This window comes from Acipenser ruthenus, chromosome 23 (genome assembly GCF_902713425.1).
Source record: "Acipenser ruthenus chromosome 23, fAciRut3.2 maternal haplotype, whole genome shotgun sequence".
In the NCBI taxonomy this organism is placed as follows: Eukaryota; Metazoa; Chordata; class Actinopteri; order Acipenseriformes; family Acipenseridae; genus Acipenser; species Acipenser ruthenus.
This window is the reverse complement of record NC_081211.1, coordinates 4995429-5020832: the sequence shown is the minus strand read 5'-3', so window position 1 is coordinate 5020832 and position 25404 is coordinate 4995429. Positions and strand designations below refer to the sequence as shown.

General features: G+C 43.3%; 1 protein-coding gene across 2 annotated transcripts in view; it reads left to right on the top strand.

Annotated features, from left to right (window-relative positions):
• Window positions 1–25397, top strand: part of LOC117413246 (AT-rich interactive domain-containing protein 1A-like) — a 58443-nt gene extending 33046 nt beyond the window's left edge. Inside the window, exons 5-20 of one of the 2 annotated variants that reach the window (XM_058997548.1) lie at window positions 6571–6811; window positions 7280–7369; window positions 7784–7954; window positions 8525–8831; window positions 12534–12679; window positions 13015–13124; window positions 13287–13496; window positions 14298–14505; window positions 18019–18151; window positions 18632–18789; window positions 19415–19556; window positions 19911–20030; window positions 20237–20333; window positions 20703–21534; window positions 21926–22056; window positions 22236–25397. In XM_058997548.1, coding sequence (XP_058853531.1) covers window positions 6571–6811; window positions 7280–7369; window positions 7784–7954; window positions 8525–8831; window positions 12534–12679; window positions 13015–13124; window positions 13287–13496; window positions 14298–14505; window positions 18019–18151; window positions 18632–18789; window positions 19415–19556; window positions 19911–20030; window positions 20237–20333; window positions 20703–21534; window positions 21926–22056; window positions 22236–24047 — 4908 coding nt within the window. In that variant the 3' untranslated portion in view covers window positions 24048–25397. Of the gene's footprint in view, window positions 1–6570; window positions 6812–7279; window positions 7370–7768; window positions 7955–8524; window positions 8832–12533; window positions 12680–13014; window positions 13125–13286; window positions 13497–14297; window positions 14506–18018; window positions 18152–18631; window positions 18790–19414; window positions 19557–19910; window positions 20031–20236; window positions 20334–20702; window positions 21535–21925; window positions 22057–22235 lie in introns of both variants that reach the window. The other variant, XM_058997547.1, reaches the window with a different exon arrangement.
• The last annotated feature ends 7 nt before the right edge of the window (window positions 25398–25404 follow it).

Sequence of the window (25404 nt, the reverse complement as noted above, 5' to 3'; positions counted from 1 at the left end):
TATAGAGATATCTGCACACAGGTTGACCAACATATTTGCGGCAATACCATCTACTCCTTGTGATGGCTTTGAGTGATCTGGTGGCTGTGGCGCATACATATATTTCTACATGTTATGATTTGAGTGTTTTTATAGTTTGGGTTTTTAGGTTTACAGTAAAATTAGCAGGCCAAGTTGGATAAAAGTCTTGACTGATCTTCTCTTTACAGCTATGGAAATTGAGGTGCCAACAGTGATCTGTGCACTTGACTTCCTGTCCGTCCGCCCATCCTAACTGCTCGAGTCCCCGGCTCAGGGAGCTTCTCTCCAGGCCCTGGGGTGGTGATGGCTTCCATGGTGTTATTAATGCTGTGGCGACACATCAGGCTACACCTCACACATGCTAAATGAAGCTGCAGGTGTTTCAGCGGATTTCCTTTAAAATGCTCAAGCCCTGTTGTTGGTAACAAATCAAATAATCTCAGCTTGAGGTTTGGTGTTTTCCCAGGGAAGTCCTTCCAGTTGACTACAGCAAAGGCTTGTTTTTTGTGTACGATTACAGAAGAGCTTCCCGTATAGGCTGCTTTGGTAAACGCTAAATAGGAAATTGGGGGTGGAGAGGGGACACATACAAATGCTTTTAAATGTTTGCACCACTGTTTTATATTTCTGGGGGGAAAAAAGTGAATGCATTTGCTCCCCTACTGCTATTCTTGATCATTTCTTCACTTCTTTTTTTTTTTCTGAAGGTGCAGCTCTATAGAGATGTTGGTTACACCTGTCTGTCCCCTGTGGTTTATTTGCTGAACAGACACCCTCAATAATAAACTCTACTTGATGTCTGTTTTGACATCCTGAGCTGTTGAAACTGTGGAACACTATTGTGGGACTCCTAATACCAGCATACCAGTATGGAGAATAGGATTGCTGTATAGTGTTGTCCCTCAAGAGAGCTTTAAAATATGTGAGCCTATTAAAGTCTGAGGACTGTGGAAAGGATGTGCTAGGGAAATTGATTTTTAAAACCTTTAGTAGTTTATTCGTTTCTTATTCCACCTATTCTAATTTTAATCAAGGTGAACCATTTCTAAAACATCAAATCTTCAAAGGGAGCCCAAATGTAACAGCTGTGTTTTTTTTCAGAAAGAAATTGAAAATGCCACAGATTCTCTTCGTTACACAGACTGAGATAAATAAATCCAGCTTCTCGTATACAGGATCTACCAGTCGCTGAAAAGATTATGGTGGAATAAAAATAAATAAAAACATCTTAAAGCTTAGCAATACAAACCTCCTTAAATCACTTTGTCAAGTGTGTGCTATTTTTAACATTCATAAGATCTGGTGGTTGGAGGAACTCTGTGTAAACAAGAAAGGAGATTGTGGTTTTATTTAATATATTCGTATGTTAAATTCATTGCTACAAGGTCTTGTGTTTTTTAGCTGTCTTGGGAAATGACAAATTCAAAAAGTGCTGTTTGTACAACGTTGCAGTGAGCTTAAAGGCAGCTGTCTTGCAAACAGATGAAGAGGATATGAAACGTGCGGATAGAGGGAGGAGGGCTGCAAATGAGAGAGAGAGACAGATTAGTCACGCATTTGTTCTGATTTTGTTTCGAAAAGGCAGACCTGTCTCTCTGTAAACAGTGATGAGTAGCCAGTATTTTGAATTGCACAGTGAGTGGAGGTATAATTAAATTTCTCAGCGAGCTGTGTGTAGTCAGCAGAACTGGGCAGTGGGCAATATCGAGCTGTGAGAAGATCAATAAGTGCAGTAGCTGAAGCAGGGGCTCTGTAGCTCTGCTTTAAAAACAACCACAGGAAGACAAGCTTTTGATGTAAATGCATCACGTTCATGAGGGTTTGTCGGGCTAATGCAATTCTCCACCACTTGAAAATATGCAGACTGAAGTATTGCAAATTGTTTTTCATTGAAAACATTTTCCATTGCTTTGTATATATTGGAATCCTCATATGATGCTATCTTGCCATTTGTTTCTTCCATATGTCCCACATATAAAGATTATCTGTCCCCATATGAGGTTGCTGTGCATGAAAGAGCTACTTTAAAGGCTGGCTTAGTTAGTGACTAACATATACATACCATAATATACCTGTAAATATAACCTTTCTCATATGCTTGAGGGAAAGGCACTGTCTTTGACCAGTATACCAAATACAAGCAGTAAAATTTTTATTTTTAGGTTTATTTGTGACCAAGCCCATATCTGATTAATCTTAAAATTTATTAGAAGTTTAAATGTGCAGCCCTATTGTCCAGTGTGTTACAGCAGTAGTCCTGCCATCTCATCGGCTGTGCTAAATCAGTGCCCTGATTGATTGATAGCAGAGATGCAAGCCAGTGTATGGCTCACTGTTCTTGCCCGAGTCACATTCAAATTAGGATCACGTTTCTTTTTTCATTTTTGACAAAACATCCCCAGGGCTAGACTGGTTCATATGTATCTGTTTCATTAAACAATTAAAAGTTAATTTGTAGTTTGAGTAAGTGTGTTTAACAGTCTGGCTCTGCATCCAGCATCTGTGTGATTGCAGAATGGGATTTGTGATCAGCAATATAAAATTCTTCTAGCAGTTCTCTGGCAGCAGAGAATCAATTCTTACTACTACCCTCCAGCAACCCGAAATGACCTGGAAAGTGGGAATGAAACCAGGATACACGTCTCCACGATTCTTATGTTGCACTGACAGAGCTCTGACAAAAGACAGTATTTGATTCAGCTGGGCTCTTCCTAATGGTTGCTTGAGACAGGATACTGGAGTGCCCTTAGGCCTACTGATGTAGTTACCTAGTTTGAATGAATACAAAGACTGCACTATTGATAACCAGGGGAGATTGTAGATCTTTGTTTAATTCAGATGCTCAAAGGCAACAGTACATTACAACTTAAATTGGCGTGTTAAGCTGTGGCACCTTTTTTTATTAATCTTTTAGCATTTCTGCCTAATCTATACATTTGATTTTATAGTTGTTCTACACAATAATGTGCATTGTAGTTCTGCTTCAGCCGCAGTGTTAAGTAACGGAGTGCACAGATTGCTCCACTGCTTCTAAACTTGTGCTCCAGTCTCTAATCTGCAACACTGTGATTAAGCTTGCTTTCACATTCTTTGTTGAGACTTGAGAGGTCATGTGCTTGTACTCTGGGGCTCAGAAGAATTTGTATCGTCACAGGAAATCAAGTGCTTTCAATTCAGATATCGCTTAGAGGGCTGGATACGAATTCCATTTCGCCAGGGTCTTTAGAGGCAATATTTTCAGTTTTTTTTTTTAACCTCCTGTTTCCATGATTTGCTTTTGTATTTGATTTCTTCAAAATGAGTCATCAGGAACTTTATTTTGAGCACAGCTAAAATGATCTGAGAACAAAAATGCCAATTGCTCTTGTTTTTATCTATATTATTATCATTATTATTATTTATTTCTTAGCAGACGCCCTTATCCAGGGCGACTTACAATTGTTACAAGATATCACATTATACATTATTTCACATGATATCACATTATTTTTACATACAATTACCCATTTATACAGTTGGGTTTTTACTGGAGCAATCTAGGTAAAGTACCTTGCTCAAGGGTACAACAGCAGTGCCCCCCACTGGGGATTGAACCCACAACCCTCCGGTCAAGAGTCCAGAGCCCTAACCACTACTCCACACTATACAGCTTCTAAAAGCATAATGGTTTCTCTTTGTGCATTACATTTTCACCATCATTTTAAAATAGTGTATTCAGTCTTGTTCATTTTGTGTGTGTTTTTTTTAAACTCTGAATACCAGCAAAAAGACAATTCTACTATAACTAAACTGTAAGGAAATCAGATTGAGTGCAATAAAAGGGAGTAATTCCCAAATTACCGGATTCTTGTCTCCAGGAAATTTTCAAAGAAATCATTCATTGGGGGTAGAGTGATTTGTTGTGGAGTTTGCAGTTTCAGGTTCTCTAATCCTGAGCAGAAGGTGGACAGTGAGAGAAATGGTGTCCCTTACATCAGATGCACCCCCCCTTGTTTGTTGTGGTGTTAGAAAGGTGTTTCTCTGGCAGTGAGTTTACGAACAGCCTTTGGAGAATGTGCCATTGTGTCTCCTACAATGGGCCATTGTTCTGAGAATGCTGCTATTTAAAGAGAAGGGAGGCCTCCCTGCAAGATGGAATGTATGCCTTTGGGACAGGCCACCACCTAATCCAGCATAATACCAGTGTAATTACTGCAAACAGAGGGGCCCTGGACACTGCTGTCTGTTTAGAAATGAGGAGAGATAAAATAGAGGCCCTTGCATTTCCCCTTTGGGCCACCAACTAATTCACAAGGCCCTCTGTGTCATGCAGATGGCTTGAAAAACTCACAGGGGCCTCCCAGTGTGCAATGAATCGAATTCTTAGACTTTTGTTTAAACTGGTCTTGCTGTTGGCAATAGTGAACTAAATATTCATGCAGCTAGAATACTTGAGTAGCTTTGAGAAGAAAGCAAAATGTCAGCATGTGCTTTTTTTTTTTTTTAAGAATCTGGCCTCTATTATTAGTTTTGAAGCTGTACTTTCGTACAAAGCAGTTTGAATGCAATTTCAATACATTAGCTATACATTTGTTCCCAGTTGTAGAATGGTGTGCTTTATTTGTCAGATTTACCATATCTGACAAGTATGGTAAGATGGTTTTTATGTGTTTTTTGCTCATTGTATTAAGATAAGACGTTCTCATATTAAAGCAGATTTGGTATTGAACATTGCTTCCTGTCTAGGCTTTTGCAGCATTGATTACATGCACTGAAAGGAAGGCAACATGGTTCAGTTCCCTTCTGTCAGGTTTGGATAATTATTTCCCTGATTAAACAATGTCTATTTTCATAGAGCTTGGTAGAAGATAGCTGATTTCACCTGTGGTTTTGACAGCTGTGACAATATAGAGGCCATTGTTTTATTAGGTGCCATACTGTAAAAGCCTCAATGTTATGTTGGTGAACCTTGCAGAGCAACACCCATTAACGCTAGTGTGATACCCTTTTCAACAGTGTGACTTAAAATGTTTTAATGCAAATCGAAGGTGGTACTGCGGTTTCACCCATTTAAACCACAGCTACAGAGCAGGTGTTCCAGTAGGTTATAGCAGGCATCTGTCAGTAGGCAGTCCTCTTATAGAGAGCTGCCCTCAGAAATGCAGCTTTGGGTGGATGTTTATTAGGAGGTTATGCCAGGTGGAGTTCTGCATTCATTGTCTTTTTATGAGTGGGAGGAGGGCTAGTCCTGTGTCTTTGGTGGGATCTCTGGTACTGCTAAGTTGGCAAACAGGAAGAAAAAGTCTGAAATCGTTCCAGTTTTAATCGGCATCCACCTCCTGCCATTCCCTCTGGGGTTCCTCTTGTCAGGTCACGTCTCCCAAAAATAGCAGCAGGCTTCGTTTCAAGCGAGAAACCGCCGGCTTCAGGGCTGCAGCCAGCTTTGGAGTGTGAGATTTCGAAGGGAAATAGTTGGCCACCTTCCAGTGTGTGCATTTTTTTTTTTTTTGTGACTGGCAGATGACTGTGGGAAACACATGGAGAACACGTGAGGATAAACTCCACAATGCATGGAATTTCCTCCAGCACACTCTTGCTTGGCTGTCAATAAGGACAGATAGTAGTAAAGTAAGGCGCGTGCCGAGTGAACACAACCTCAAGGGAAAGAGTGTGTAAGAAAGGAAGATCCCTGAACGAGCCCTAGATTTTTATAGGTATACAGATCAATATTTTGTAGCATTTATATCAGCTGGGATCAGATGTAAAACCTGAGTAATTGGCAAGGAAACATTCATGCGGGGGAAAATAAGCACAGGACAAGCTGTAGTTTTGTTTTGTTTATTGCATTTGTAAAATGTGCTTGAAAAGGGAATTGGGAGTAAAATCTGAACAAAATCACAATGATTGTGAGATTGAAGCTAAGATATTAAGACCCAAATACATTGAGAGTGTGAACTGATTGGGCAGAGTGGAAGTTTAAAATATTAAACAGCACATTCTGTGTTGGATTTTGGTTCTTTCTGAAATGCAGGGTGCTGTAATTTTGGTTACCTCAGACTTACAACAGCTGGAGCTGGTTTATAAACAAAATTCCCTTGCCAGTTAACTTGAAAGGTTTTATTTGCATTTCAGTGTAACACAAGACTTCCGTTGCATCGTGTTTTAAGCCATGTGGGTTTACTATGGACTTAATTAGTTGCACCTGAGCCTGCAGCATCTAGGATATATAAGATCAGGTATGACTAAGCTAACTGGAAAGACAGAAATGGCTTGAAATGTACCCTGACCCCCAAAATAAAGAAACCTTCTATACCATAGCTGCTGTCCTGTCGACCACACACTACAATTACTACCCACTACCCCCAAAATGTTGTTCCTGTAGGTGTGAAACAGATGAAGATAAATGAAATGTCTTCATTTGAGAGCAATGTTAAATCGAATTCCCTGCATTAAACTTTCTTTAAACATGTTTTAAAAAGCTGCTTCTCGTTCCTATTCCAGTAAGATCAATGCAGTGTGTGTTCTGTTGAAGATCTGCAGTTAGCTGAGTTGTTTCTCTGGTCTCCCCAGGATCTGTCTGGTTCCATCGATGACCTGCCCACGGGGACTGAGGGTGCCCTGAGCCCTGGAGTGAGCACCTCAGGAGTGTCAAGCAGTCAGGGAGAGCAGAGCAACCCAGCCCAGTCACCCTTCTCCCCACACACCTCCCCCCACCTGCCAGGCATCCGCGGGCCCTCCCCCTCACCTGTGGGCTCCCCAGCCAGCATCACGCAGTCCCGGTCCGGACCCCTCTCTCCTGCTGCTGTACCAGGTAAGGGCAGCTCTGCCAATCCAGTGCATTTCTCTAGAGAGCTTTACAGGACATGCATATCACAAAATTACAAAAGAAAGAAGCCAAGAACAGAATACATTCAATGCATTAGAGCCCCCCCCGGTTGGCATTAATCTTGGCCTACCATTCCTAAAGTAACATTAGGCAGTCCAAGATTACCAGTAATTGAATTGTTTTTATTTTAATGTAAATTTAGAAGCAATTGGTCTGGGAAGTTTCACACTTGAACAGAACTAGCTTTGAGTCCTTTACTACTCTGCTGCTTCACATTGGATTTCTCTACCTTCACTTCACTCAGTGGGATATGACATTTTGTATGACGGTCTTGTTAATGCAATCCTTTTTCAAATTAAATGATTTTTTTTTTATTGGTCTAGTGAGATGTATTTCTGTTCAAGTTAAATAACATGTTTGGAGTTCAGCTTTGAAAGGTCTTCTGTATTGCAGGGAATCAAATGCCACCCAGACCCCCAAGTGGACAGTCAGATGGCATTCTGCACCCTTCCATGAATCAGTCTGCGATGGGTCAAGATAGAGGTATGTGTCAGAACATGAGAGCCATGTATTTAGTTGTATTATAGGATTGCGGATGAAGTTATTGACGGACAAGGAAAGCAGCAGATTTGAGGTGGCTTGATGGGAGTGTTCACTTCTGTTTGCTATAAAATAGTAATTTTGCAGTTTTTGTAACTACAAGAAATGCCTTTTTTATGCTTTAGCAAGTCTTAAATATGAACACCGCTGCCATGTACTGGTATTCAGAAAGGAACATTTGTAACTGAAAAATAAACGCAATTTTATTTCAGCAAACTTAATGGGGCATGTACACAGCTCGGCAGAGCCATTGAACAGACAAGGAAAATCGAACGATAGAATTGCGCCCACAGAGGATACTTTTTTTCTACTGTATCCAGAAGCTTCTTGACTATCTCCCAGTTTGTTTTTCTGAAGCATTCTTGCAGAGGAACCCCCAGATGCCTCCCTACGGTTCCCCACAGTCTGGCTCCGCCTTATCTCCACGCCAGTCCTCGGGAGGCCAGATGCATGCTGCCATGGGGCCTTATCAGCCGAACAACTCCATGGGTAACTACGGGCCTCAGGGTGGCCAGTATGGACCTCAAGGTGAGACTGGAAGTGCAGTCTGGATCCGGATACATCAACTCTAGTCTCCCAGACCCCTTAGTCAAGGTTTTTGTTTCAATCAGGAGCATTGTAACCCTGGATTATTTTTGTAGAGCTGAAGAATGCAACATTAAGTTATATAATTCAAAAAGGAACTTTATTGAGTATACATAAGAACAGGACAAAGTTTACATATATTTTTGTACATGGGACTTTTAAAGTCCTGTCAGTACTTTGAGCAACATGCCTTGAGGTCCTACCAGGACTGAAGGGGTTAAAGTCTGCGTTGATTTCCACAATGCAGAAGTCTGCTCTTAGTATGATACAGATGAACAATGGATATTGCAGTGGTTGTAGAAAAAGCTGTTCAGTGACAATACACCTAATATGCATTGTTAGCAAGCCGCAATGCCACATTCTGCCTATTATGTTTTATTATTGAATCACAGACAAATCGGCACGATAAACAGAACACTTCAGAAATGTTATGTGTGGAGTTTTTCCATAGTCCTTTTTGCTAAAACAGCTGCATCAGATTACAATTATTTATTTTTTTCCCCCTCCTTTTAGGTTACCCGAGGCAGCCCAACTACGCCGGCATGCCCAACACGAGTTACCCTGGCCCTGGGATGGCCGGCACCATGAACCCCATGTCTGGTCAAGGAGGGGGGCCGGCCTACACGGGCATGCCCCCAGGGAGGATGGGTCCTGGACAGATGGGCGCCCGGCCCTACGGCCCCAATATGGGTCCCAACATGGGTAACATGCCCCCGCAGGTGACCTCGGGAATGTGCCCTCCTCCGGCCGGGCTCAACAGGAAGGCTCAGGAGGCAGCAGCAGCTGCAATGCACGCAGCGGCCAACTCCATCCAGAGCAGGTAGGGCATCATCCAGTACGCTGCCAGAATCGGTGCCACTGAAGGAACTCTTTTCAATCAGTTGTGTTCTATATGGCAAGAACATGGCAATGGGTGTTTTGAAGGTGTAGATCGCAAAAGTGGAACTTGTGTTAATACATTTACAACAAAGTTGACAAGTGTCGGAGTGTTTTTCTTGATTGAGTCCTGTCCATCAATAAAAAAATGGAAATTCTAGTCTGATTTCCTAAAAGGACATGTGTAAAGATATTCTGGTCCAAATATTTGCCATTTGAATCGACTTGGTTTCTTTTAACCCTTTGCGGTCCATTGTCGGACTGGGTCCGACATTGCAATTATTCCTCACAGGTCCTTTGTCGGACTGGGTCCGACATCATTATAGCAACGCAATAAACGGGTGTTTAGTCGTTTTTTCTCCGGAAAAAGCCGAGAAAACCATTCAATTGCCGAGTGGGAGCGACAGGAGCCGAGACAAGTAAAAAAAAAAAAAAAAAAGGCGTATCTCATGAATAGTCATACATGGTATCAGGTGTCAGATAACGGGGCGTTCATAGTAAACAAGCTGGCTGAGTGCGTCAGAGACATTTGCAGAGCTTTTTTCAGATGTTATAGTAATAAAATAATGACTTGGATTGCATTATTGAGGAGTTTGGTGATAAAACGAGTGATCCGGAGATGATCGATCGGTATGTACGACTATTATTATTATTATTATCATTATTATTATTATTATTATTTATTTCTTACATAGGTGAACACTATAGCAAACGAAAGGGTGGGGCGGGGCTGGAGATGCCTAGTGAGTGCTTTGTTGATATGCAGGGCCATTTAAACCCGTTTGACTGTGAAAAAAAATACTTTTAAACAGCGCGTATAAAATTAACTGCGTGTGTGAAAATTAATTAGACCTGGCGTGTCTGACGCGCAGTTAATAAATGGACTGCAAAGGGTTAAGTATTTGTGAATTTGGCACTACTCAGTTTTTTTTTTTTTTTAAGTTCTGGATGATGCTGTTCATATTGTTTACAGTTTACTGTTCAAGGATAACCTTTTAATTGCTGTAGTGTTTGTGATTATTATTATTATTATTTATTTCTTAGCAGACGCCCTTATCCAGGGCGACTTACAATTGTGAACTCTCTTTAATTTCTAATGTTTAATGCATATGGTGCTCACTGGTCATTGGGTGTGAATTGGGGCCTTTGCCTTCTGGTACATTAGAATTTGTATCCCGGTCACTTCAGCATTGTTTAAGCTCCCAACAACTTAACTCTTTCATGCATAAGAGTTTGCAGTAATGGGGAAGAAAGCCGCTATACAGTGATGGAAATGCAAGCTCAGCAATAGCCTGCAGTGAGCTTCTGCATTTTTGTTATGTTTATGATCGAGGTGGCTGTTTTGGGTTTTGTTCTTGGTTTGTTGATGAATTAAGAAATAATGAAGCCTGTTAACTACGCTGATGTAGGTTCTGCATCTTGGAATATATTTAAGGAACAGAAGGTGTGTGGTGCAATATACCCATGGCATCCTCTATACAGCCTGCACCAGGAATGCACTTCTTATTCATGAAAGGGTTAAACTGATTGCTAGATAAGTGAGGATCTTTGTTCAAGGTGTGCTGAGTGCCACAAGAACAGGATTTCACACGTGTTTAAAAGCACTCCTCATTTAGTTCCCCCATCTGTGGTTTAAATGGGCATGTGCCTTTCATTTAAAACCCTAAATGCATTCAATGTATTGAATAACTTGCCTCATTACCACCTAATTATAGGGGCTGGATCTGCCACAGCACAATGCTCTTGGATTCTGTGGTGAATAATCCAAGTGTCACTGGATTAACCTTTAGTGTGATTCGGCTGAGCTCCTCCTTGTCCTGCATGTCATTGCACAGCAGAGTGGAATAGCAGGCTGGAACTGCTTCATTGCTGGCTGGATAAGAGAAATACATTCAGCCAGTAAACCAATAATTGTGTGACAAGGGGAATCTCTCAGCCATTCTTTCATTGGGATTCCCAGATCCTGTGCCTAACACAATCTGGTGCATTTTAATAAACAAACATCACAAAGGCTTACATTCACAGCACAGCACCGAATGGATGATTCTGTTGGAGTCAAAGCAGATTGCTGACTTTTTGGATATATTTTTTTAATCCAAAGCAATAACTATAGCTAGAAGATGCATAGTATGTTTTGAGACAAGTCAACAACTGTCACAGATTTTATCCATCTGCTTGATGCCTTCAATTAGTATTTAAATAACGTCTATCTAGTACTACACAGTACTACTCCCATTCCGTAGCGGTTTGAGTCATCCCAGTTTTTAGTGCAAGTCATACCATATTGGCCTCTTTGGCTCACAAGTAATGGAATGGCTTAATCCGCTATGACACTTGGGAGACCTTTTAAATGATGCCCTGCTATCTGACTTAAATCCATAAATTAAGGCACAGTCCAGCTGGTACCTTCCTCTGAAGCGCTTGTGAAAATCATCTACAATCTGCTGGAAAGCTGTATTTAGGTCCTCTTCTCCTGTCTCATTATTCCCCAAGACGTAGCGAGAACTATCTTGGAGCAGCCCTCCCTGTAGGAGGCTTATTTTAACAAGGAAATGTTAAATGGGGAAGCAAGGCAGTGCTGTGGCACCTGGAGCAGGGCTCGGTGGAGGCGCTGCTGTGTCTATAATTGTATCCAATCTAATTAGCTGTGTTCTGTGTTAAAGGTCCTAATGAGAAGCAGACTAGGAAGCTGATCGTGGGGATTGATTAGAGGAGGCTCCAGGGACAGGAGAGCAGTGCAGCTGTCAGTAAGCTCAGTTAGGTGGTGATACAGACAGACAGACAGACAGACAGATGGAAAGAAGCCACTCGCTGAAGGGTTCACCAAGAAAGATGTTACTGGAAGTAGACTAGAGACTAAATGGAAGAATTGCAGCAGATCAGGCAAGGCAATATTAGAGTTGTGTGTGTTTCCCAATTGTTTGAGCTGTTATGGACTGTGATCGGAGACACTGTCCAGAGAAGGGTTAAGACAAACAGGTTTAAGCTGATAAGCGTTCTCCCAGCAGTGTTGCTTGCCCAGGGAGGAACCTGCCTGGAGCTTGCTGTTACATAATATATATTTGTATTTCTTAAGCTTTTACTATGTAGCCTGGAGAAAGAAACATGTAAACAGCTCAAGGTTTAGAAACAGAAATGTGTTTTTTAACCAAGCTCTCCTGTTACAAAAATACAGTGCAACCTTTTTACAATTCAGTGATTCACAAATGTAGTTTAATTCACTGTTAGGCCGCCATGATGGCTAATGTGTAATATTTGTATAAGATTGAAATAACAAGGAACAATGGCATTGTTCTTTTTTTCGTTTACACACACTGCCCTGTCAAGTTCTTAAAACATTGCCTATTTTCATACTATCCCCAGTGATATGAAATGTATTTGACTTTGTGCCAGTGTGAATTTAAAGGTATAGTGCTGGCACATTTCATTAAAATTACACATTTTACATATAAAACTAAAATCTACTGGTGCAGAACTAGAAAGAAACAACTAAGGTTAAATGAACGCCCTGCGTTTTAGTTTTTGTTCTGTGGAACTTTACCACCACAGAGTGGTAAATGCTTTGGGAAAATGGCAACATGGCAGCGTTCACTTTATATAAAGAAACCCCTTTGAATCCATTAATCAGGAGTTTCTTTCCCTGCAGACCGCCCGGCTACGCCAACATGAACCAGGGGGGCATGATGGCTGCTGGCTCCCCCTATGGCCAGAGTATGAACAGCATGCCTGGGATGATGAACCCACAGGGCTCCCCTTATCCTATGGGTGGGAACATGGCCAACAATTCTGCTGGTGAGTGGAGCTCATTCTTACTGTAGGGTGATGATATACACAGGCTAGAGTATACACATGGCAACACAAACATAGATGATGATGTGTAACGGAAATACCTGAATTAGTCACCAGACGGACTGTATTGTGTGCTAATTCATGGAGCTTCTGGGAGTTCAATTGTGCTACTACAGAATGAAATATGTTCGATAATCTGAAACAAGATGGCTAATCGATGCCTTCATAAACCATAGTTTATTTTAAAGCCTTTAAATGTAGTATTATTGCAATATCAAAATAATCACAGAAATGTATTCACAGCATACAGAATCTAATTTACTGTTTCTTTTAACCAGGAATGGCTCCCAGTCCTGAGTTATTGGGGATCGGGGACGTGAAACTGACTCCAGGACCCAAAATGAACAACAAAGCGGACGGGACTCCTAAAACAGAAACAAAGTCAAAGGTAAGACAGGAGACCTTAACTAAGACCCTTCCTGGAAAAATGTGATAACCACAACAGTTCTGTTTTGTAGTAGTATTGATTCAAATCAAGGGTATATTTAGAATATTAAACACTGTGGATGTCTTTAGCCTCAAAGCTCTCCTTGTCATCCCCTTATTCCAGAAGTCCAGTTCATCCACGACAACCAATGAGAAGATCACCAAGCTGTATGAGCTGGGCGCCGAGCCGGAGAGGAAGATGTGGGTGGACCGCTTCCTGGCTTTCACGGAGGAGAAGGCCATGGGGATGACCAACCTCCCAGCCGTGGGCAGGAAGCCCCTGGACCTCTTCAGGCTCTACATCTCCGTCAAAGAGATCGGAGGACTAACGCAGGTGAGGGAGAGCTGTGCAAACTCACTCGCTCACGGGTCCGCTGCTATAAACTCTTCTACCTTCTGTTGATGTTCTCCTGCTTGAAGTCTTTTGTATTCAGTGGTGCTCCAGGTGGTGCGCACTGAGACATAAATCAGTTTCAGTACTTTAGTGAATCTGCTCAAATATGAAAAGGGGGAGAAGTAGGCCACGAAGAAGTAGGTCAAATCAAACTCTCCAGTGCGGCGTCGCAGGCCTGCAAATTAAAATCAATTTTCAATCGTTTCCTTAATTACTCTTTCTTTTCAATTTAACACTCGCAAAGACATTCTCAGATGTTGATGTTACTACCAGCTGCATCAAACGATAGAAAGCTGTCTGTTAATATAAGCTTAATCGCCTACTAATGGAAATTGATAGTCGGCCAGCAAATTCTCTCTGTGCATAATTCTTAATTACCTTTGTGTGTGTGTGTGTAGCTACCTTGCTGGAGAAAGCAGCTTGTCCCATGTTTCGTTTATCAAGATTCAAGCAACTGGATTTATCTGCAAACTGAAGAAAGCTGTCACTATACATGCATATGCAGTCAGGACAAGAAGCCATACATTCAAAGGTTCATACACTAAAATCTACAAACTTAAGGAAATGAATACAATGTAAATAACACATTTGGCACATCAGGATTGCTGGGGACACGTAGCTTATTTAAAGTGCTATGTAAGCTGTGCTTCAATCCAATCTGTTACACTGCTGCTCTTCGGCGACTTTTGCGGGTGTTGCTTGTGGCTGCTTTGGCTGAACCAGCTTCTCTTGCGTTTGCAGGTGAACAAGAATAAAAAGTGGCGTGAACTTGCTACCAACCTGAACGTGGGCACCTCGAGCAGCGCTGCCAGCTCCCTGAAGAAGCAGTACATCCAGTGTCTGTACGCCTTCGAGTGCAAGATCGAGCGCGGAGAGGACCCCCCGCCAGACCTCTTCAATGCAGCTGATGCGAAGAAGAACCAGGCCAAGATCCAGCCCCCCTCCCCTGGTGAGTGCTGGACCTCTCTGAGAAACCCTTGAATTGTTTGTAAAGAATGTTTAAAGACATTATTCTGAAATCTAGTTTGCCACTGGAGAAACCCTTTTCAGCTGTTTTATTGGGGGTTATTAGTTTATTTTTCAAAGTACTGTTTAACCTAAACATTGATCAACACGAAGAAAAAACAGGGATGGAAATAACTGTCATTACATAACAGTTTGATTCATTCCTTTTTTTTTCCCGGTAAGTTTAATAAGACACCTGAGCATGTTACTGTGGCTAACCAAATTCGTAGTAAAACCTGGAATGGGTGAAACTGATGCAATAGCAGTTGTCTTTCCATCCCTGTTTTAAGGTGTAATAACCAAGGTTAGCTCCACTCCGTTCCCTATTTTACCACAAAGCTGTAATTCTGATATGGGTTTTGTGAATAGGGATAACTAGAAACAAGGAAGTGGTTAAGCTGTCCTTCAGATTTACGCAGGTTTTGTCGCATGGCACTGAACACTGTTTTATTGCTTTTGTGAGATGGCTACCCTGTACAAATTGAAATGGGAAACAATTGCTACACTCTTTGTGCTTAATGTCACTTTTGCCTCAACACTGCAAATCCAGTAATTAGCAATTTTTACAACATGCAATAACTGTAGTAGTCCTTTTAATAGTTTTGTTTTTGCTTTTGAGTCTTGTGGAGACTGGAGTTTTGGGGAAACAGGGTTTTTGCTTGAGATTTGAAGTAAGAACAGTTTGAAATGGAACATTGAATTTGTTGAAAGCCATATATGCAAACATGGTAATATCCACAGGGACATTATGATCTGATTTCTGATTTTTTGTATGGTTCTTGACTTGTTTCCCCCTAAACTTTTTTCGTCTAAATACTGCTGATGCATCATATTTTGCTTTATAAACCACTCTGTAAAACTACAGATAATGGGAAGGAGCAGAACCCCAAATCAATTTTTGTAAAGTCTTTACTTTAGCCAGCACTGATATGAAGGTTGGTTTTGTGTTTTAAATCACTGTCCCCTTTGTACATAAGACTAAGATGCTGCTTCCAGGTTTGAAAGGAATCTGTGTTGTTTTGAAGCACTTTCTCAATCCGGTTGTTCCATGTGTTTGTGATTGCCGCCAGCATGTTTTCCAGTGCGTGCCAGCGTGTCCAAGCGCTGTCATTTAAAACTAGGATGCGAGGTGACGGTGCAGGGGGCCGCGAGGTGGAATTCCTCTGCTTACGCAGAGAATGTTTGTAAGCAGATTCCTGCCAGTGTCATCGAGAGGGGGATTGGAGCCGTGTTTTTGTTGGCCTGAAGGTTTGTGAGCGGCAGATTCCCTAGAGGTTTGTGCTGAGCCAGAAATGATGAATGGGGAAGGGAGGTGTGTGTGTAAAGTCACACACTCTCTTTCTGTATGCAAGCCAGGGAGAGACCCCCCCCCCCTCCCCCCCACAACCTCCCCTCCTTGTCACTAGTCAGGGAGGGGAATCCCTGCTCTAGGGAAGGGGAGGGGGGTGATGTGGAGTGTGAAGTGCCGATATGTGAATAAATGTGACCTGGCAGTGACCCCCTGCGTGAGTACAACTTAATGAATAGAAAGCATGAGTCATCAGACACGGCATACTAATACTAGGGAAGTCACAAGGAAAAATAACTCTCACATTCATGTATGGAGCTGTGACTTGGGCTAATCTCTCAATCGGCTTGTTCCAGCAGAGATTTAAATTGAAGTGGCGGAGCAAAGGGGTTGGCTTTCTCCTTCCTAAAGCCTGCTTTTGATACATCTCCATGGGTATTTAATGCGATTTTAGGATACAAAGTACTATATGCTGGGTAATTATTGTGAACAGTGATAAGTTTATAGCAATGAGTTCAGTGGATTGCTGCCCAGTGTTGGACCTGCACTTTTTATTTCTTTGAGACCTGGCATTTAACAGATCAACAAAGTCCATCAATGAAGTATATTTAATTTGATACTGCAGGGCCTGTATGTGGGTCTAGGAATTGTACACAGAATACAGATAGAGTACTGTGAAACACTAGTCCAATAATAGGCAGCATTAAACTTCCCTTCCCCCAAAGAAATACCTGCCCCACTGCATTCTGCAAAAAATTGCTTTCCAAATGAATTGAATAAATTGCTGCTAAGTAATGTATTGTGGATTTCTGTACTTGAAGAATAATGATTTTGGATAGTGCACTCTAACTGGCCCCCAATTATAAATGCATTATCATTCTAATGTTTATATATTGCTTGTGTGCTATGCATTTTGAATGTTTAAAGAGCCGGTGTCCTTGCACATGAGCTAGTATTTCTACCGATGCTGCTTTCAAAGAAAACCCAGCTGAAAACAGGAAGCTGTGATGTGTACAATGCAAGCCTGCAACCTTTTTGTGTTCCAAATGCGAGTCCGACACAATCGCAACTAAACAATCTTCCCTAGGCAACAGCCAACTAAACCAAAAAAACAACCCAGTATTCACAGAACAAACCCAAGAGATTTGGTGGATCTTGCTTAAAACAAACTCATTTTAACTATTAATGAGAATGGTTGCTCATGCCAGATTTATTAGACTAATAAAGCCAGCATATTCAGCATTCTGCATTTTTTTTTCATTTGCCTTTTTATATTTATATTCTAAATCTAACAGGGAAACTGTACTATTATGGCTTCCGGTAGACTTTTGCGACATCATTATGTAGTTTCTTTGATTACATGATGATGCAAAACTTTTGGCCAAAGCTGTAGGTGAAGGCAGGATTTGTTTGATAAACAAGGTCAAGGATAAGTAGAAACCTTTTGTAAATGTAATGGTTAGTGTTATTGCTTCCATGGTACTAATAAATGATGTGGTTAAGATCAACCTTTTTAAAGCCATGATAGATTCATTTTTTGGTTACATGAGGTGAGTCATCAGCACTGTTTTGTATTTGCATACAGAACTGCTGACATCCTACTTCTGATTTATTAGTATTTCAAACACACTGTGTTATGCTTTGTTTAAAACCAGGTTACAACAAGGTAAATAGGTGGCTTTGACATCACTCTGCAGTGAATTTTAAACTTCAGTTCTTAAAAGCTTGAATCCATTATTCTATTGTTGCATCACCATGGCTACTTTTTATGAAATCCTGCGTGGTCAATGCCAACAGACTCTTTTTGTGTGTCTCTGGGCACTCACACCTAGTTCGTTTGACCCTTTGATGCGGATTGAAGTTTGGTTCTCTTGGAGTGATATGTGAAACCTCTGAACCACAGAATCGCACCCGGATGTGCATCAAACCAAGTGAACCGAGATCACTTGAAATGTGCTTGGAAGGGGACTTGGTACATTTGCCACTTTACTCCTTTTCAACTTTTTGCAGTTGACTTGTAAGCGAACCGTGCCAAACAGCGAAGCAAATCATGGAAGTGACTTACTTCAGCAAGCACCATGGAGTGTGTGAACTACGATTGGAATCACTTGCAAGTGAACTAGGTGTGAAAGTGCCCTCTGACCATGTCTGTGCTTGTGTTCCACACAGCGGGCTCCGGGTCCTTGCAGGGGCCTCAGACTCCCCAGTCCACCAGCAGCTCGATGGCAGAGGGAGGAGATCTGAAGCCCCCCACTCCGGCTTCTACACCACACAGCCAGATGCCACCCATGCCTGGAGTCAGGTACTGTTTAGATCAGTAATGGAATTTTAAATAAAGGACCACGGGGGTTGCCCTCTGAAGGGTAGGGCTCAAGGATAGAGGCTGGCAGTCCACAAAGACTCATTGTGATATTTTTGGAAAAATCAGGAAGTCTGATCAATATAATCCTTGAATGTTTATGTAACTGCCTTAAAAAGCTGTTAAAAATAAATCTTTCTTCAAGTTAAAACTAGCTGTGTCTGTAACATGCGTATCACACTAACGTATACTTGCTGCAGTGGAAATTGCTTCTTGTAACAAATGTCCATGCATAGCTGAAAATATATAGATTTGGAAGTGTCATCTACCCATGATTTAACTTACTAAAAGTGACATCCATACAGACATATACAGCTGCACTGTCCACTAGAATGTCCCCCAATTTTTAGATTTTGTACTGAAAGCTGAAGCCAACTAGTTCTTGTCTGACAATAACCTCTGTTGTGATTTGTCACTTCTTAGGCCCAACATGGTAAACCTCCAGGACCCGTTTGCGGACAGCAGCGATCCCGCTTTCCAGAGGCGGAATTCCATGACTCCCAACTCCGGATACCAACCTGAGATGCTGAGCCGGATGCAGTACGAACCCAACAAGGATCCCTTTGGTGCCATGCGGAAAGGCAAGGACTTTTCTCCAATACATTCTAGCACTGTTTGTACTAACAAGACTATTTTAGGAAACTGTTTATGAAGTGGAGCATTTGGTAAATGCATCTTGTCAATATTGTACTAGTCTCAAGTTGAAAGAAAAGGCTAAGATATATTTCCTATTTTATATGGCGAGAAAACCCATGAGTGTCTACATTTGGGGCCTGATTTAAGAAAAATATGAACAAAGAGCTTTTAATCAAAATCCCTGAACAAAACTGGACTTAAGTAGCACTTGTGAGCCTCAGTCTGACAATATATTGTAGTGAATGTCAGTTGCAACAAAGAGTATCTGCAGTCAGGATTTGTTCACCAAAATATTTTTTACTTATTTGTGCAATGTCAAGATTAAAAAATGAACAAGTCAAATCAATGTTTTGGTGCTGTGCACCTCCATCAGGATTTACAAAACATAGAAGTCACTTTTTAATCTTGATGTTGCACAAATAAGTTACAAATATTTTGGTGAGCAAATCCTAATTGTGGATACTTTTTGTTGCGTATGTACTTAAATTATCCAGCACCGGGTTCTAGCGAGTGCTGCAAGGTACCTGGACTTTACTGAGTGAATGTCATCTCTGGTCCTTCCTAATGTAGGTGGTGAGCAGTTCATGTCCCCAGGACAAGGTCCCAACAGTGGGATGACTGAGCAGTATAACCGGCCTCCCCCTGGCTCCATGGGCAACATGGCGATGGGACAACGGCAGCAGTATCCTTATGGGCCGGGCTACGACCGGAGGTACATTATACTTGACGCTTAATTTACCAGATAATGTGCCGTTAGTCAGATTTATCAAAAAGTCAAACCTTCTTTAACAACAATCTACACATTTTTGCCATAAGGTTAATACAACTTTATTAAAAAAAATAATGCAGCATTTTGAGACTGGCTGTTCAAAATTGTGTTTTCTATGGCAGTGACACAAAAAAACCAAGTGACTATAAATGTAGGCCTTCTCCCTGTAGGTTGAACTACCACATGAGGTGGGAACTTGTTGAAACTAAAATAGTAAATGCTGTTCCGTTCCTGAGGAAAGTGGTTAAAAACCTCCTGGGTTAAGGGAATCCTCAAGATCTCTTTCATCCGTTTCAGACAAGAGCCTGGAATGGGTCCCGAGGGGAGCATGGGACCAGGAGCTCCACAGCCAAACCTGATGCCTTCCAACGCAGACTCGGGGATGTACTCGCCAAACCGCTACCCGCCACAGCAACGGTCAGTACAGTACAGCCCCCTCTACTTTACATGACTCCTCTAGCTTACTGATGCCCCACAGCAATTCAGAATACCCGTACAGTTTGGTTGCCATGTTGCTACCAACAGGGACTCCTTAAAACAAGATGTTTTAATCTGCGAGAGCTAATCTGAATTCATTATCTTACTAAATACCTCTCCTAATGGATTGTGCTTTTCATTTGCAGGCACGATTCCTATGGAAATCAGTACCCTTGTCAAGGAGCCCCACCTGGTGGTCCCTACCCCAACCAGCAGCCAGGAATGTATGGCCAGCAACAGCAGGTAAGGCTTATAGCCAGGTCCATTTCACTGGTGCCAACAGAGCTCCCCTTGATTGTACAACCAAGTACATTCGAAAGCATTACAAACCATGAATTATTTGGCGTGTTGATTTTAAATCCATTTCACAAATTGTTTACTATATTTAAAAAACATGTTTGGCGAATAACTTGTTTAAACAAGCACCACAAAATTAACTGAAGCCAACACAGCAGTTTAGTAAGCTTACGTTGTTTTTACCATACACTAGATGTTTTTAAAGAGATGCGTTTTCAAGAGTTGTGTGTTGCACACTTGTGCTTGCATTTTAACCTAGAGAGACAGTGATGGAAAGCAGTCTTTCACATTGATTGTGTTTGACTTTCCTTTTAGAACTATAAGCGCCCAGTGGATGGGGTTTATGGACCCCCTGCCAAGCTGCACGCGGGGGAGATGTACAATGTTCCTTTCAGTGGGCAGCAACAGCCACAGCCACAGCAACAGGCAGCGCCCCCAGTCCAGCAGGAGATGTACAACCAGTATGGAAACGCTTACCCCGGCTCAGACAGGCGACCCCCAGGCCCACAGAACCAGTTCCCCTTCCAGTTCGGTCGAGAGAGGGTACAGGCCACAGCAGGGCCTAACTCCCAGCAGGCCATTCCTCCGCAGATGATGGTCAGCCCCATGCAGTCCACCCCGGACGGTCCTCAGGGTAGCATGTGGCAAGGTCGCAATGAGATGGGCTACAACTTCCCCAACCGACAGGGTCCTGGGGCCCCAGCGCAGGGCCCAGGCTACCATGGGATGAACCGATCAGAGGAAATGATGCCCTCTGACCAGCGGATGAACCACGAAGGACAGTGGCCCGCCCACGTGGCCCAGCGCCAGCCCCCGTACGGCCCCTCTGGCACAGTGCCCCCCATGACCCGGCCCCTGCAGTCAAACTACCAGACTCCCCCCGCCATGCAGAACCACATTCCGCAGGTCCCCAGCCCTGCCCCCATGCCCCGGCCCGTCGAAAACCGGACGTCCCCCAGCAAATTACCTTTCATGCACTCGGGGATGAAGATGCAGAAGGCTGGCCCACCCGTTCCTGCGTCGCACATCACCCCCAGCCCGGTTCAGCCCCCTCTGATACGAAGAGACATCACTTTCCCACCGGGTTCAACCGAGGCAACGCAGCCTATCCTCAAACCTCGCCGGCGACTAACCGCAAAAGAGATCGGTAAGAGTGCGGCTCAGATTGAGTCCTTACCTGCAGATTTTAGTGTGCGCAAGCCTAGGACTTCTGTGTTTTTGCTGTTTTTTAACTGCATAATTAATAGTTCAAAGGGAAATCTGGATGCTAGTCTTGGGCCATTCATAGGTTTTCAAAGTCTTACACAATTTGTGGCCAAACCACAGAACTGCACAAGTGACTATCCTGTCGTTTTAGGTTTGACGGCACCAAGTGGCTAAATCTAGTCATTGCAGGTTTGCTTTCCTGCCTTTAGTTTTGTTTTAAATCGTTTCTTCTATTTATAATAGCACTTGACTAAATAAACAACCCCCCTTTTTTAATATAATTGTAAAAACTATGGGCACTTTAATTTTATCTTCAATGTCTCTTCCCAAAGGAACTCCTGAGGCCTGGAAAATAATGATGTCCTTAAAATCTGGTTTGCTAGCGGAGAGCACCTGGGCTTTAGACACCATTAATATTCTACTGTACGATGACAACAGCATTGCTACCTTCAACCTCTGCCAGGTGAGTCCCCAGCAGGATCTAAAGTGACACAGATGACACGATGTAAAAAATTCCTTTTTTTTTTTCAAAGCAGACTTTGTCACAAAGATACATGAGAACTATAGAGGAAAATCTCAATTTGAACAAACTTAAGAATGAGTTCAATGTTTTATCTGAGTAACTTTTGCGTTTTGTTGCAGCTGCCTGGCTTCTTGGAGCTGGTGGTGGAATATTTCCGGCGCTGCCTCATTGAGATCTTTGGGATCCTGAAGGAGTACGAGGTAGGGGATCCTGGACAGCGCACCCTGCTGGATCCAGAGCACATGAACAGTGAGCGGGCATCAGGCTCTGAGGATGAAGAGGAGGAGGAGGTGGAGGATATCGAAGAGGAGGAGGAGGAGGAAGAAGATGACGAAGACCAGACTGAGGAAGCCGAGCAGCCTGCAGCCGAGGTGAAACAAGAGGAAGAGCAGGGCGAGGATAAGGCGGAGGGGGAAATGGATATGAAGGACCCCAAACCCAGGGTGCCCTCCCAGGAGACTGACGCTGAAAAGCCCCGGCAAGCCAGCAAGTTCGACAAGCTGCCCATCAAGATGGTGCGTAAGAAAGACCCCTTTGTGGTGGACTGCTCCAGCAAGCTCGGCAGGCTGCAAGAGTTCGATAGCGGGCTGCAGCATTGGCGCATTGGTGGCGGAGACACCACGGAACACATCCAGACCCACTTCGAAAGCAAGATGCTGCTGCCCCGGAAACGAGCCACTGCTGTCGCCGGCCACAAGAAGCCAGCTGTGACCGAAAGCAAGCAAGGGGCAACGGAAGGAGGGGAGAAAGCAAAGAGCGGCGACGAGCAGCCGCCAGAAAAGAGCATCACAGCAACCATAGATGACGTGCTCTCTGCCCGGCCGGGCTCTCTGACCGAGGAGGCTGTGCGAGGCACACCAGAGAGCCACAGGGAGAACAGCAAGTTCCCCTTTAGCATCAACCGTGCCACCCAGAGCCACCACAACATCAAAATCCTGGAGGACGAGCCCCGCAGCAAGGACGAGACCCCCCTGAGCACCATCGCAGACTGGCAGGACTCGTTGGCCAAGCGCTGCGTCTGCGTCTCAAACATCATCCGCAGCCTGTCCTTCGTGCCGGTCAATGACCTGGAGATGTCCAAGCACCCGGGCCTCCTCCTGATTCTGGGCCGGCTCATCCTGCTGCAACACGAGCACCCCGAGCGCAAGCAGGCCCCGCTCACCTACGAGAAGGAGGAGGAGGAAGACGAGGGCGTGAGCTGCGAGAAGGACGAGTGGTGGTGGGACTGTCTAGAGATGCTGCGAGAGAACACCCTGGTCACCCTGGCCAACATCTCTGGCCAGCTGGATCTCTCACTCTACCCTGAGAGCATCTGCCTGCCCATCCTCGACGGGTTGCTCCACTGGGCAGTCTGCCCCTCAGCTGAGGCCCAGGACCCCTTCCCTACCCTGGGGGTCAACGGCGTGCTCTCCCCCCAGAGACTGGTCTTTGAGACCCTGAGCAAACTCAGCATCCAGGACAACAATGTGGACCTCATCCTGGCCACGCCACCCTTCAGCAGGCTAGAGAAACTCTACGGGACCCTGGTCCGCCTGGTAGGCGAGCGGAAGATCCCTGTGTGCCGGGAGATGGCTGTTGTCCTCCTTGCCAACTTGGCCCAAGGTGACAGCCTGGCGGCCCGAGCCATTGCCGTGCAGAAGGGCAGCATCGGCAACCTGCTGGGCTTCCTGGAGGACAGTCTAGCAGCCACCCAGTTCCAACAGAGCCAGCCCAGCATCCTTCACATGCAGAACCCCCCCTTCGAGCCCACCAGCGCGGACATGATGCGCCGGGCAGCCCGGGCCCTCCACGCCATGGCCAAAGTGGAGGAGAACCACTCGGAGTTCACGTTGTACGAGTCGCGGCTACTGGACATCTCGGTTTCCCCCCTCATGAACTCGCTGGTGTCCCATGTGATTTGTGACGTACTGTTTTTAATAGGCCAGTCATGACAGCCGTGGGATGCTCCTGTGATCCCCCCCTTTTGTGTGTCTGTTGCGCGTGAGTGGAGAAAACTTAGAGAAAACTGACTGTTTTTGTCCTTTTTATTTATGCAAAAACACCTCGGATTCCACTGTCTGCCCTCGCCCCCCTGCTTCTCACGACGGAAGGATATCATGAAGTAGTTGTGGATTAAAAATGAAAAGATACAAAAGATGGGAAACCCTGTCCAGGAGAGTGTTTGCTGCCTAACGGGAAGGACTTTTTTTTAAACAAAAAACCAACTGTAACCAAAGTTGCTGTCTCGTTTACAGTGAGTTTGGGGAATAAAATGTGCCCTGGCTCTCCAATCGGGGGCATGGATAAAAAAAAAAAATACAATTTTATGGTTCATATTTGGAAGCTAAATAGACTTCTGAACTCTTGTGGTATAATTGCTGTAACTTGGATGCTATATATTCAGTCTACAGAAACCAGGTTACCAGCTGTGAACAGACGTCTTTAAATGGGAGGCCTGTGCAGTAGATTGTAGGACTTTTTTCTGTACTGTACACCTTAAAATAAAAAAATTAAACTGTAAACATACTGTAATAATACTGTTTCACACTGAGAAATGCTGGCTCTGCAGCAAAACTGTAGTTTTTAAAAAAGTTTTTAGTTAACGTTGAAGAAAAAAATGGCTTTCCCCCCAAAGTATCGTGTGAACCTACAACACCCCGACCTCTTCTAATCCCTTGATTGTATGAATTTACCCTTAAAAAGAAATCACCTCTTAGAACTGGTTTTCAACTTTAGCTGCAGCCTTGCTGCGATGTATATATGACGTTGTACATTACACTTTCTCTCTTTCTCTTTCTCTCACCCTCTGGAGCTCTTGATCTTTTTATCTCGGAAGACGGAAAGGTTACACAAGTTTAATTCCCTGCATCAAATCCCGCCATGTGCTAATTTAACCCCCACCCCCCTGCCTTGGCCTGTCTATCTCCCTAGAGGGGTGACGTGCAGCTCTTACTGTGCGTAAACTAGCTGCTCTGCTCCTGAGACTGCAGCGGATCACGTTTTATTCTTTCGAATCAAGGTGTGGAGAAACAAATCGTTTTAGGTTCAGTTGAAGCTCCTGATACAAAAAAAAAACAAACAAAAAAAAAACCCTGATGAAGAAACACAATTTGAGATTTTTTTTATTTTATTTTCAGTGATATGGATTCTGCATATTTGTATTTCAGACGATGTAGCTAAAAACTTGATGTAAATTCCTCTTTTTTCCTTTTTTTGGCTTAATGAATATCATTTATTCAGTATGAAATCTTTATACTATATGTTCCACGTGTTAAGAATAAATGTACATTAAATCTTCGTAAGACGTTT